The 12,465-nt window shown below is 38.5% G+C and overlaps 1 protein-coding gene across 8 annotated transcripts in view; it reads right to left on the reverse strand.

Annotated features, from left to right (window-relative positions):
- LOC109410817 (disintegrin and metalloproteinase domain-containing protein 10) overlaps positions 1–12,465 on the reverse strand; it is a 301,283-nt gene that overhangs the window by 63,133 nt on the left and 225,685 nt on the right. For all 8 annotated transcript variants that reach the window (XR_009997373.1, XR_009997371.1, XM_062849478.1 and 5 more), the window contains 2 exons: positions 6,617–6,810; positions 6,253–6,547 (listed from right to left, as the gene is read on the reverse strand). Coding sequence is in view for 6 of the 8 variants with exons in the window: in XM_062849478.1 (XP_062705462.1) it covers positions 6,253–6,547; positions 6,617–6,810 (489 nt within the window). In the remaining 2 variants the exon portion in view is untranslated. The remainder of the gene's footprint in view (positions 1–6,252; positions 6,548–6,616; positions 6,811–12,465) is intronic.

Raw genomic sequence — 12,465 nt, forward strand, 5'->3', positions numbered from 1 at the left:
CGCAAATTTTGAATCACGTCAAACGATTCAAAACTATTATAGCACTACTCATATAAATGCAACTAGAACTAGCGCACTCGAAATAAGCGCATTCGAAAACGCGCTCTCGAATCATACGCATGGACTTATATAAGGCCAATCCTAAGACTACCCACCCAACGTATTATCTACGCCATAATCCGCCCAATACTCAGGCGATAGAGGCAAACTAGATATAAGCTAGCAATAAGATCATTTTCTCCGTAGTGGTTACTATGGTTCCGTAATACGTCTTGCAATATCTGTCACCAAATGCGGTGTAGGCAAGCAGACCCTCTTGAGTATGTTTTAGATTCCTTATGTTACCTACAAACCAAAAACTGTCTTCGTGGTCCAATGCTGGAATTGTTTGTCGAAACAGTAATACTTAGGATAAGAAATAAGCCTCTATCGACCATAAGTATACCATCAAAACGGAAAAGGAGAAGCTTGAGCAATCATAACGAAATTTTCGAGAACCTAGTTCTCGAAAATTTCGTTTCGTGTATCGTGGAGTTGTATTACGATACCTTTTCGGCCGTACGCAAGATCGCCTTAATTTGGCTGAAACGCACGAGAGGCAACCCTGCGCTCGAAAGCACAGATTCGAAAATCTCACACCTGGCAACACCAATACTCCCAATCCAGCGCTCTCACGATCGAGCGATCGAACAAAGCGATCCGCTGAAGGTAGAAAACCCGCCATTCGATTGCTGCTGTCCTCCCAAGTAGTCGCCGCATTGTTTAATACCGGCAAAAGTGCAGTTCTGTTTAACACCATTCGGCGACAAAAGATCCATTATAGGCCTAAGTGGTAATTTCGGATGTCGGTGAGCCATTGTGGAATCCACGGAAGGTAATATCAAGGCCAATGCCATTCGTAAAGCCCGATGTTAATTATTAGCCATCCACAGACCCGGCTGTCCCGATAACCAGAGGTCATTAGAGCTACGAGAGCAAGTCGCCATTGCCACTGCGCCACACTTTATCTAGTGCAGAAACTCGGCTACGACGGAGGTAAATCCACGCAAATATGATTTCCATGGAGTCTACAATATTAAATTTCTCCTCCCTCCAGACAGCAGCAACGATTGAAGGCAACGATCGTAGAAATCGCCACCTCGCACCTCGCCACGATCAGCCAAGAAAGCACCCACAAAAGGCTCTCTACGGAGGGCCTTTTATATCGATCGTCACACCCTCACGTCACATCACGCTGAAGATTGCATCGTTCGCCGTCCACTGATCTCTCTCGGACGAGCACAGTGCAGCGTAATCGTTCGACGAAGCGGGGAATGCTGTTACCGCCGTACCAACTTGGTCGCCCTCGTCGTCGTCAAACCAACCTAACGCCGTTGTCCACAGCAGAGTGTGATAGGCCTCACGCGCAGCCGGGATTGTAGCCGACACGGAGTTACTGGCTGACAACGGCCAAAAGCGTGAGTGATCGTAAGGAGATTGGTGCCTGTCAGCGGGCAAATGAAGCAAGGAGATAGATTGCCAACCGGTGATCTGAAAGCGTATCATCGCTAGCTAAAGCGCTCGAATTGCGCGTTCTGAATACCGTCGTCCATCCATCGCATCGAAACGGGGCCCCATGAACGAATCGTCATCGGTACGGACCGATGAACACCGGCAGCATCCGATCGAGGGACATGAGGTAGGGTAGTCATAAGGCCTGATGCGTAGAATATAATATTTTGAAAATGAAGCATTTTGAGAGTTGCTAATTTATCGATCAGCCCTGATCATCTTTTTATGCGAGTGGAGTCTTTTTGGGTTTCTTTCCGATATTCTTGCATTTTCGGTAATAGATGCTGATTTTATTGTAAAGGCTACCGCCTGAATTAAACAAGTTGTTTTCATGATACTTTAGTTTGATTATTCGTAATTACTATAGTATCTATTTGAAACTTAGACGCGATCCAGTGTTGTGATCAAAAATATTGAGATTGTCATACTTTTTATTGTACGTGACTGGTGAAAAAATCCCTTGATAGTGTTGAAAAGCTGTTGATTATAAGAAAAATGGAATTGAATTTATTTTTAAGACAAAAGCTGTATAATAAAAGTTTTTTTATACGCGTATACGTCTAGTTTATCCGCAAAAAAAATCCCTCTTACACACTTATTTCTGAATTGCCTGTTCGGTACTTTTTTGACGAGATTATAACAGCAGTACGATCTCGGTAGTTTCGGTAATCGATTTTACTGAGGCTCAGTAAAACAACTGTCAAAATCGTATGGAAAAGGTAAACAATGCATTTTTGCTGAACGAGTTCGGTGCTCAGCAGTTTTAATCTCGTCAAAAAATTACCGAACTCGGTACACGGCGTGTGTATGGGAAAGGTTTATAACAAAAAATTGGGCATCGCCAAATTTTTCGCTATTCAAAAATAGAGACTTCCAGCTTTAATTTGCACGGTCCCTCAAAAAAATCCACCGAGGGATCTCGAACAACTTTTCAGAATACTGTTTTTCCCCATACAAAATGAACGGTTCCAAATTAATCCCTATTTCTACTTAACAAACATACCCAATTTTTGTATGAAAAAGTTCCCCCGATGGAATATTTCGATGTTGGGCTTGAATGAAAGCTAGTAGCGTCAACTTTCACGTAACGTAAAAATTAGCGATGCCTATTTTTTTGTAATAAATTTCTTATACCAGACACACCGTGCGGTAATCAAAATTAAGTGTGTAGAGAACAGACTTTATGATCGGAAGAATGCGAGTAACTTCAACAACAACAAATGCATAAGAGGTACATACCACAGACAAACAGACGAAACGCCTAGAACAATTTTAGTGAAAATTCATCGCCCAGTTCACACTATCACCACCTGGTGGAAATGTTTCACGAAACACTGCGTTGTGCAATATCGTCATCAGAAGGCGCTAGTGTGAAACGTCAAACGCAAAGAAAAACGATGGGCGCTCTTCTTGTTATGAAAGCCACAACCAAGATTCAAAATGATCGTTGAAGGCGTGGTCAATGAAAATTTCGCCAGTGTTACGTTTGTTTGTCTGTATACATACCTGACAATGCTCACGAAAAAAACAAAAAAATACTACCGCTATGAATATTAAAAATTGTATAGTATTTTTTTTCTTCAGCCACCAACACCAAACAAGTAAGTTAAAATTAATAAGTGATTTTGTTTATTATAATCTAACGAACAAGATGAACAGTCGCTTTCTCAAAGGTCTTCAACTCAACGCTCTCTTGTAGACCGTTTGATGAAAAAAAATGTTCAAAAGAGTTACGAAATCTCGACGAAAGCACCATAGATAAACTGAAAGAGACTGGTTATGCCCAAATGTCCACATTGTGTACAAAATTACGCATTTGCACGTCCTGCCGTCTAGAATTTGACAAACGAGCCATCTGTATATCATCGGTAAAGCAGGGCGCAGGAAGTTCGAAAACGACAACAACTGAGAAATTGCCATCAGCGACATCTGTTTAAACAATTTAATTACGCCCCTTTTCAAAAATGCCCTGTAATATTCTTCAACATCTATACCCATTTCAATATTTTTAACGTTGCAAAACACGCTTTCAACATTCATCTTGAAGAAGAGGGAAAACACTTGTCCTCAAATGTAACAGCAAATTAATGAATAAACGACTAATGCGCGGAGGGCGTGATAAAATCGGAACATTACGGTACATAGTATATTATATTATATGTATATATAATATATAATAAAAACAACTTGTTTTACTCACGCAAGGCCATTAACAATAAAATCAGCATCAAACTTCAATTTCCGGCCGAAATAATTTACACTAAAAAAAATTATTACTAAACGTGAAAATTGTGAAATGTTTGAATTGTCATAACTTTTTTGTTTATTTTCATGGTAGATTGCTAATACAATGGACCGTTTTCTCTAAAAAATTACGTTGGTAAAAAGATAGGGTTTTGAGATATTTGAGTTTTTGTGACAAAAATGATATTTTTTTATGTTAAAAAAGATTTTTTTCACAGTGTATATTTTCTTAGGAATCGCCATTTAGTTATCTAACTTTGCTGAACAATAAAATCCGCATCAAATCGCGATTCCCGGCCGAAATAATTTACACAGAAAAATTTTTTTTACTAAATGTAAAAATTGTGAAATTTTTGAAATGTTATAACTTTTTTGTTTATTAGTTTACCATCACCAAATTTTTATGGTAGATTGCTAATACAATGGACCGTTTTCCCTAAAAAATTCAAGTTGGTAAAAAGATAGGGTTTTGAGATATTTGAGTTTTTGTGACAAAAATGATGTTTTTCAATGATAAAATAGATTTTTTTTCACAGTGTATATTTTCTTAGAAATCACCATTTAGCTATCTAACTTTGCTGAAAAATTCATAACAATCGAACAATCCGTTTTTGTTGTGCATATTTTTGAATATTTTTGAACCATTTTCACATACACCCTTTTGAAAAGTTAGTCGTGGCTCTAAATAAAAATTTGATATCGAAAAATGGCGATTTAGATGGAACTGAAAAACTGTGCAAAGTTTCAGTTCAATAGAAAATCATGAATTAAAAATTTTCCTTAATTTTGATGATGTTGCTTGGAATCGCTCTAGTAGAGCATAGTTGGGGTAATTTCACGAACTATACGCCATCAGCGGGCTGCATAACAACCGACCGGCACTGGACTTAGTCCAAAAGAAATTGAAAGTAAAGGTGATTAAAGGCAATTATTATCGATTGCTTCCACATCATCCATCGTTCAACGAGCGAGCGAACCTACCAAGCCATCATTACAATTCGAGCCAGCTTGTGCGGAAAAACGAAAATAATGAGCTTCGGTCAATCTCGAGTAAGGGGGTCCAGTTGTGGATGTTCAGTGTATTAAGAAAATTAAGTGTAAGGTTGGACAATAACAAGAACTCTTGAGCTATGATTGTTCAGAAGGAAAGTTTACTAAATTAAGAAAATAATCGCCTTACATGGAGATATTTCCAGTAATTTCCAGAAACATGTTTAATTTTGTTTTGAATAGGCTAGATATCTATTTCGTCATATGCGCTAATTTCCGTCATATCAGGCGGAAATTACACGTATTATAGGTATTCCAACTTTTCTTTGCCAAATGGCTTATCAGATGGAAGGAAAAAGATCTAGACTAGTCCCCATAGTACTAGTAATCGAAAAACTAAGTAAAATTTCACGTAGATATCATCTTCAACCGCATCGAAGCAGCAGTTAACCGAATTGTTTTTCACCACCGTTAAATTTTCACTTCGCCAGATTCATTTGTTGAACCAACCTTTAATTCACACCCTACAAAAGCTTTGTGGCACTTCAAAGCTGGATTTCAATGCTGCAGAATGCAGCAAAAGCTGCCCAATTAATTAAATAAATCATTTTCATTTTTCATCGGTAAAATGTAAACAATAAGTTCTCTTCGTCTAGGGAGGGTGCAGTCGAATGTGCGTAAATTTTCTGCATACGAATCATCGTATTTCAAAATCACAGAAACAGATTTCTTCGTTGCACGTTGCGCTGTGATTATGATCCACTGGGCAAAAATAATAATTTATATATTTTGGTCGTTTTTTCTAAGCTACATCCATCTCAATTTAAAACTTTCTGCAAAATCGTCCTTTGGACACGAAATTTGATTTGGATTTCGAATAATTTGACCTACTTTTTGAATAAACACCTACGGTCAAATCATAATGTTTGACCATCTTTGTGCCAGGAATTGAGTTCAAGTTGTGCCCGAAATAGACGTGGACTAGACGGAAACAGAATTCGAGGGACAATTACTTATACAATCTTATGATTTTAAAAATAATTGTATGTAGTTCTTTTACAATATTTATTTTGTGACATGGAAGCTAATTTATAAAATAGAATTTGATATAAAATTTTGCCTTGAGGCGGTAGGCGAGGTGCAAGAATAAACTCGATCATAAATAAATCACTTTCATTTTCCGTCGGTAAAATGTAAACAATAAGTTCTCTTCGTCTAGGGAGGATGCCGTCGAATGTGCGTGAATTTTCTGCATACGAATCATCGTATTTCAAAATCACAGAAAAAAATTTCAGTGACTTCAGATTTCGGTTTTTATCTGACGGGAATCAGATAAAACCCTATCTAAAGGCATCTCAGTGCAACTACGGGAACAAAAGGAATGAATTCTATATTCAATTAGACATAAAATTTGACTTTCTAAATACATTTCCAACGAATTTCATGGTTTATAAAAATCGCACTCACCTTTCCTCCGCTCCCGGTACGGATCATCCACGTGCCTCTCGTTGTAGATGACCGAGTGGAACGGTTCCGCGTGCCCGTCCACCCCGTGATGCAGCGGGTGCGTATCCGGATGCGAACTGTTCCGGAAGTAGTGCTTCGCCCGCTCGACAAAGTAGCTGTCCCGCGAGCTTATCACCTTGCCCTCGAACACCCCGTCGATGATCGAGCCGAACACGTGACTGTCCGGATCCCCCAGCAGTTCCCCGTGGTAGAGGTGCGAGGTGTCCGCCTGAATTGGACCGCTTTCGGTGTGAATCTGGGTGAAGAGAACGATAGATTGTGAGATCATCTGTGACTTGGATCCAAGAGAACTACTCATACTCACTTCTAACTTATCGCTAAATGTACTGAGATCTCGTCTTAGCCTAATGTTAAAATCTCTTCCGTGCGCCTTAAACCTAAGATATACATGGTGATCTTTGGTGACCGATCGTTTCGCCCTACTGTGACTAGCATGCAGATGTTTGTGGTCGTAGCTGAGTGTTTCGTAGTGGGATATGTATTCGTTGAGGGGACGTTCTGAAACGAGAAATGGGAGAAACGAAAAAGAGGGGGTTAGCATCAATTGCGATAGCGTTATAGTCCCCCCGAACAACACTAGTAGAGCTGGCTGGAGAGTAGGCAAAGTAATGGCAAGCCCTTGTGCGACCCCGATTTCAATCAACGAACCCAGCCAATTGCGAATCCCAGTGTTGCCACTCTAGGTATACTGACTGAGTGACTGCTGTGTAGTCGTCGGATGGTTCGTTACGCCGTGCCGTAGTTAATTCAATTACCGACTAAAATTAATACAACGCCAGCTAGTTACTACAACTCGAAAAACGGACACGCTGATGATTGACGACAGCGAAGCGAGGTGGATCTGCAGTAGTGCTGCTATAATAACATCGAAGACTAATTTCCGGCGGTGAGCCTGCTGTTGAAAAAGGTTGGTTTTGGGTGGTAGAGTAGGATGAACGCAGCTGTGTGAATTAATCCTGGATGGGTAGAGTGATTTTCAGGGTGGTTACAACAGTTTTTTTGCAACAAATAAAAAAGTTGTCCGTGATCTTTTTACCACTGTTGATAATTCTTTGGATAACCCAATATTATATTGCATATTGAGGATATTAGAGGATCTGACTGAAGTAACGCCTGGACTTCAGAAACCTGTAGATAAACAACAACTAGAGTTATTTGCACACGAAAAGCTTGTGCTAGTCCAGAAACCAATATTAAATCCCCCCCCCCCCCCATTACCGATGCTTCATACACTAGGCGCCCTCGCCAAAATTGGTAAAAACCCCTCCTTTGGCGCCACTTCTGTGCACGGACCTGAACTGAAGTCATGCCTTGGCTTCAGATAACTGTAGATGGACGACATATTTGCATGCAAACAACTTTGGGTATCTACAGATATAAATTAGTTTCAAGGCAATATTCCTGAGTATCTGTGATGACCTAGACAGTATGGGCTACGTAAGAAAAGGATCCCAATAACTTTCGGAATAAAATTAAATTCTATTAGCTCGAAGCAAACTCAAATTCTCTACAGGGGTTTTCAGATCGCGCACCGCGCTGCACTTGGTGCACCTCACAGTCATGACAAGTGCACCGCGATACTTCAGAAAATTCTTGCATATTCAAATTGATTACCTGTTTAATAAAAAGTACTTCGAAATCATTAGAATAAGAGGTCCATGGCTAAACTATTGAAAGGTGTTCCAAAGAATTGAGAGTAAATTTATTCCCACGCCGGCCTGAATCCATCAAAAACCCTGACAGATATTCGCGAAGTATCATGGAACAAGTCTACAAAAACTCTCCTCATACGTTTCATATTTTTCCACGAACTCGTAATGGATATTCACAAGCACCCTACAAGGAATTTTCAATGAATTCGTTAAATAACTCAGAAGAAGTTTTACTAATATTTCTGAGTCTTTGCCTAATACCAGAGAAGGAATCTTTCACTGCTCCAAAAATCGGTTGACCTGGAAATCTATTGATAACGTTTTTATGAATTTCAAAGGAATTGACAAGATCGCTTGGAGTGAATTTATCTAAAATCTTGGCAATAATATGCCAAAGTTCTTAAAATGAAACTTCCAAGTGTCTTGCAAGGAATTTTTCAGATATCCTGTTAAAGTCTTGGGAAAACGTGTATTAAAGATTATACAGGGGTCATCAAAATCCGAGGTTCTCATTTTGATTCCTTGAAGGAATTTTAGTGGGAAACTTTTCTGGACTTCACTCAGTCTTTATAAAGATATGGATTGATTTTTTAGAAATATTCTTAGCAAGAAATATTCCAAGTCGATCGAATAGCTGTGCCACTTCACTATGCTCCGATAAATAATGAAAAAGTCAGTGTGGAAAAAAAATGTTAACGACGAGTGTATGCACCTGAAATACGAGTTTTTTTTACAAGTTGCTTTTTTTAACAATAATAAATATGTGCACCGCGGAGCGATTTATTTTCAAAAAGTGCACCACGATTCAAAAAGTCTGAAAACCCCTGCTCTACAAAAATGTTCTTTAATTCTAGTTTTCTATTTTTGAACTTTTAAGCTTCAGATACGTACTGGTTAGATAAAACCTGGTATAAAACTGGTAAGATGGGAGAAACAATCGAATGATTGCTGTTTACATATTTATTGATTGCTCTCAGTTGGCGCCTGCAGTGAAAATTGCATACAAGAACTTTTACAGCATCTAGTTTCCAGCGCTGACAGTCCGGCGGCGACACCATCGTTTGTATTCAATGCATCATCTGTGCTACTCTCGGTTTTCAACTTTCTCAAATTCTCGCCTCAAGCTCACGGAAGCATGGTAGTCAAGAACTGTCAAATCGTATGGAAAAATGCAAAAAACGTTAAATGCTAAAAAACGGGATAGTTTTGTGAAAAGTTAGTGAATAGAAATCAAGAATGGTTTGAAAAGGCAACTTTTTATGTTTACTTCATGTTCCGGAACAACTGCTTCACCAAGAAAATTCGATTTTACTACCACACAAAAAAGTTCCATCTGTTATATTTTTAGTTTGGAATGTCGATCTATTTGTAACTAATTCTGAGACCTAGGAGATCGCTTAAGTAGTTATAATTTTAAATTAAGAAAAATGTGTATTACCAGAAGTATGCATAATGACAGTTCATCTAAAGCTCATTGATCTGAATAATCAACTTCAGAGAATTTCCCAAAATCTCTTTCAGCAGATTCCTTTGAAAACTTCATCGGTTGAGGCCTTTAGAAACTCCATCTAAGGCTATCACTTGGAATGAATGTAGTTGAATCCTAGAACGAAGTCATGGATAGAATTTAACAAGAAACTTCTGCATTAATCTCAGAAAAAAACTCTTGGAGTCATTGTTACATGAGATCTAGAAGGATTTCCAGAAGGAACTTCTGATGGAACTAAAAAAAACTTCTAGAGGAATCCCAGGAAGAAGTTCTGGAGGGACTGTTAGAGATTGCTTTAAAGAATCCTATTGATGGAGGAATCTCAGAAGAAACGCGTGAAAGAATTCTCGATGGAATTTCTAAGGGAATGGACATAGTAACTATTGGATGTTTTAAACGAACACTAAGAAATAACCTAGTCCTAGTGAAATTCTTCTAGATATAACCCTAGGGATACTAGGGATACTACCAGAAAAAGGTCTTGGATAATCCCAAAAGATTACCTAAAATGTTACCATGAAATTCCGTAAAGATAACCTTGAAGAAGTTCCTGCCGGGATCCGAGAAAGAATCACAGGGGTAACATCTATCTAAGATTTTCCTTTCAATCAAATGAAAGGTGAAGATTAAAAACATGATTTCATCCACCTATGGTGAACTGAACCTCATCTTCAACATCTTATACTCATCAAAAGAGTTGCTGTATTTTTCGTATCTAACCTATTTGTTTTGTGTAGTTGTGCATTTTGGTCATTCTTGAAAATGCCAGCTTGAAAGTGTACGATTATATGAAATTTTCATGTGCCGTGTAGGAACCAAACTTTGCGCAGTGCCAAACATTGCGCATTTGGGTGACAACCACTTCTTTTTGGATTTCTCGTAAAACGAAGTGTACTGAAAGGCTATATGTTCACTCAAAAAACGAATTTTCGATAGAAGGCTCGGAGGGTCAAGTCACATATACCAATCAACTCAGTTCGACGAATTGAGATGATGTTTGTATGTGTGTTTGTATGTGTGTATGTGTGTATGTATGCCTGTACGCAAAAAAAGTTCACTCACTTTTAAGGCACTTCCAATTTTTTAGATTATAGCTCGATTCAAACCGGAGTTTTACCGCATTGTTTGCTATTGAAAATGATCCAGATCGTTCAAGGCGTTCCGGAGTTACGACCATTTCAGTGATCCGGACCAGCACCGGTATAACTGGCCTTATCATGCAAACACATCAAACTGTGGCGATTTTTGTTACATTTAGCATGATTGACGAATTTTGTGCAGAAATCAACACTGGAGACCTGAAACTCCACGATGTCGGCCCAAAATTCAAGATGGCGGCCGAATATTCAAGATAGCGGCTCCAAAGATGGCGACTGTTTAATGGTGTTTTAGGCTTTATAACCATGCAAATGGGTATATTTGGTATGAAGAAGAAGTCTGAACTTTAAAAATGACGTCAATAATATCCAAGATGGCGATCTAAAATCCAAGATGGCGGTTGTTTAATGGACTTTTAGGCTCTTCAAGCATGCAATATGTGTATATTTGGTATGGGGAAGGTGTCTGGAGTCCAAAAATGACGATTAAAATATCCAAGATGGTGATCAAAATATCCAAGATGGCGGCTTCAAATTCAAGATGACGGATGTTTAATAGACTTTTAGGCTCTTCAACCATGCAATATGGGTATATTCGGTATGGGGAAGATGTCTGGAGTCCAAAAATTACGATTAAAATATCCAAGATGATGACCAAAATATCCAAGATGGCGTCTCAAAATGTAAGATGGCGACTGTTTAATGGAGTTTTATGACCTAAACCATTCAATATGAGTATATTTGTTATGGGCAAAAAGCAAGGGAAGAAGTCTAGACTCCAAAAATCGTGACCAGAATATCCAAGATGGCGGTCTAAAATCCAATATGATGGCTCAAAATTCAAGATGGTGACTGTTTAATAGAGTTTTAGGCTTTAAAACCATCCAATATAAATATATAATGAGGCATGAGTAAGATTTCCGGAGTCCAAACATGGCAACCAAAATATCCAAGATGGCAGTCTTAAACCCAAGATGGCGACTGCAAATTCAATATGGCGGCTATTCAATGTATTTTAGACTCTATAATCATGCACTATGGGTATATTTGGTATGGGGAAGATGCCTGGACTCCTAAAATGGCAACCAGAATATCCAAGATGGCGGTCGAAAATTTAAGATGGCGGCTCAACATTCAAGATGGCGGCTGTTTAATGGAGTTTTAGGGTCTAAAACTATTCGATATGGATATATTTGGTATGGGGAAGACAACCGTTGAGCCGTTGGCGACCAGAATATTAGAGATGGCGTCTCAAAATTTATGGTTGTGGCTGTTTAATTGAGTTTTGGGCGCTAAAATCATCTAAAATGGGCTTATGGGGAAGAAGTCTGTAGTCTAAAAATGGTGACGTATGAAAGTGCGATATTCATCAACATGTCACTTGAATTTGTTGAAATGGGTTTTCGAAGGCACGAGAAAGGCGCCATCACCGCTAGGTGGATAAATTGTTTTTTTTTTTTCTACATTCATATTTTAACACATGCCCACAATCACTAGTATTCCGTGAAAAAAATGTGCACTATGTATCAGCAACGTGCCTCTGGAGCCGACCTACTGATACCTGAGTTGTGAGGATTTCAAAAACAGATTCAGATTCAGCATCATCAAATTTAATTTGTTCAATAATTTTCCAATCTTAGAATATTATGTCATTGGTTGATAAACTTCACCCCGGATAAAAACATTTCAAATATGGTATTTTAAACATTTTTTAAAAAAGGTAGAAGTTTCTTGTAAGAATTTCGTACACGGAACTTGTCTGAGTGGACCTTCAAAGTGTTTCAAAAATATGTGTTTGGAATTATATGCATTGTACCTGATTTTATTGAAAAGAATAGAGGAAAAGTGATCAATTTGCCCCAGATTACGGTAATTTTTTTCAAGGATTTCAACAAAAATTTCACATTTTTAGAAC

Source organism: Aedes albopictus, chromosome 2 (assembly GCF_035046485.1).
Source record: "Aedes albopictus strain Foshan chromosome 2, AalbF5, whole genome shotgun sequence".
Classification (NCBI taxonomy): domain Eukaryota; kingdom Metazoa; phylum Arthropoda; class Insecta; order Diptera; family Culicidae; genus Aedes; species Aedes albopictus.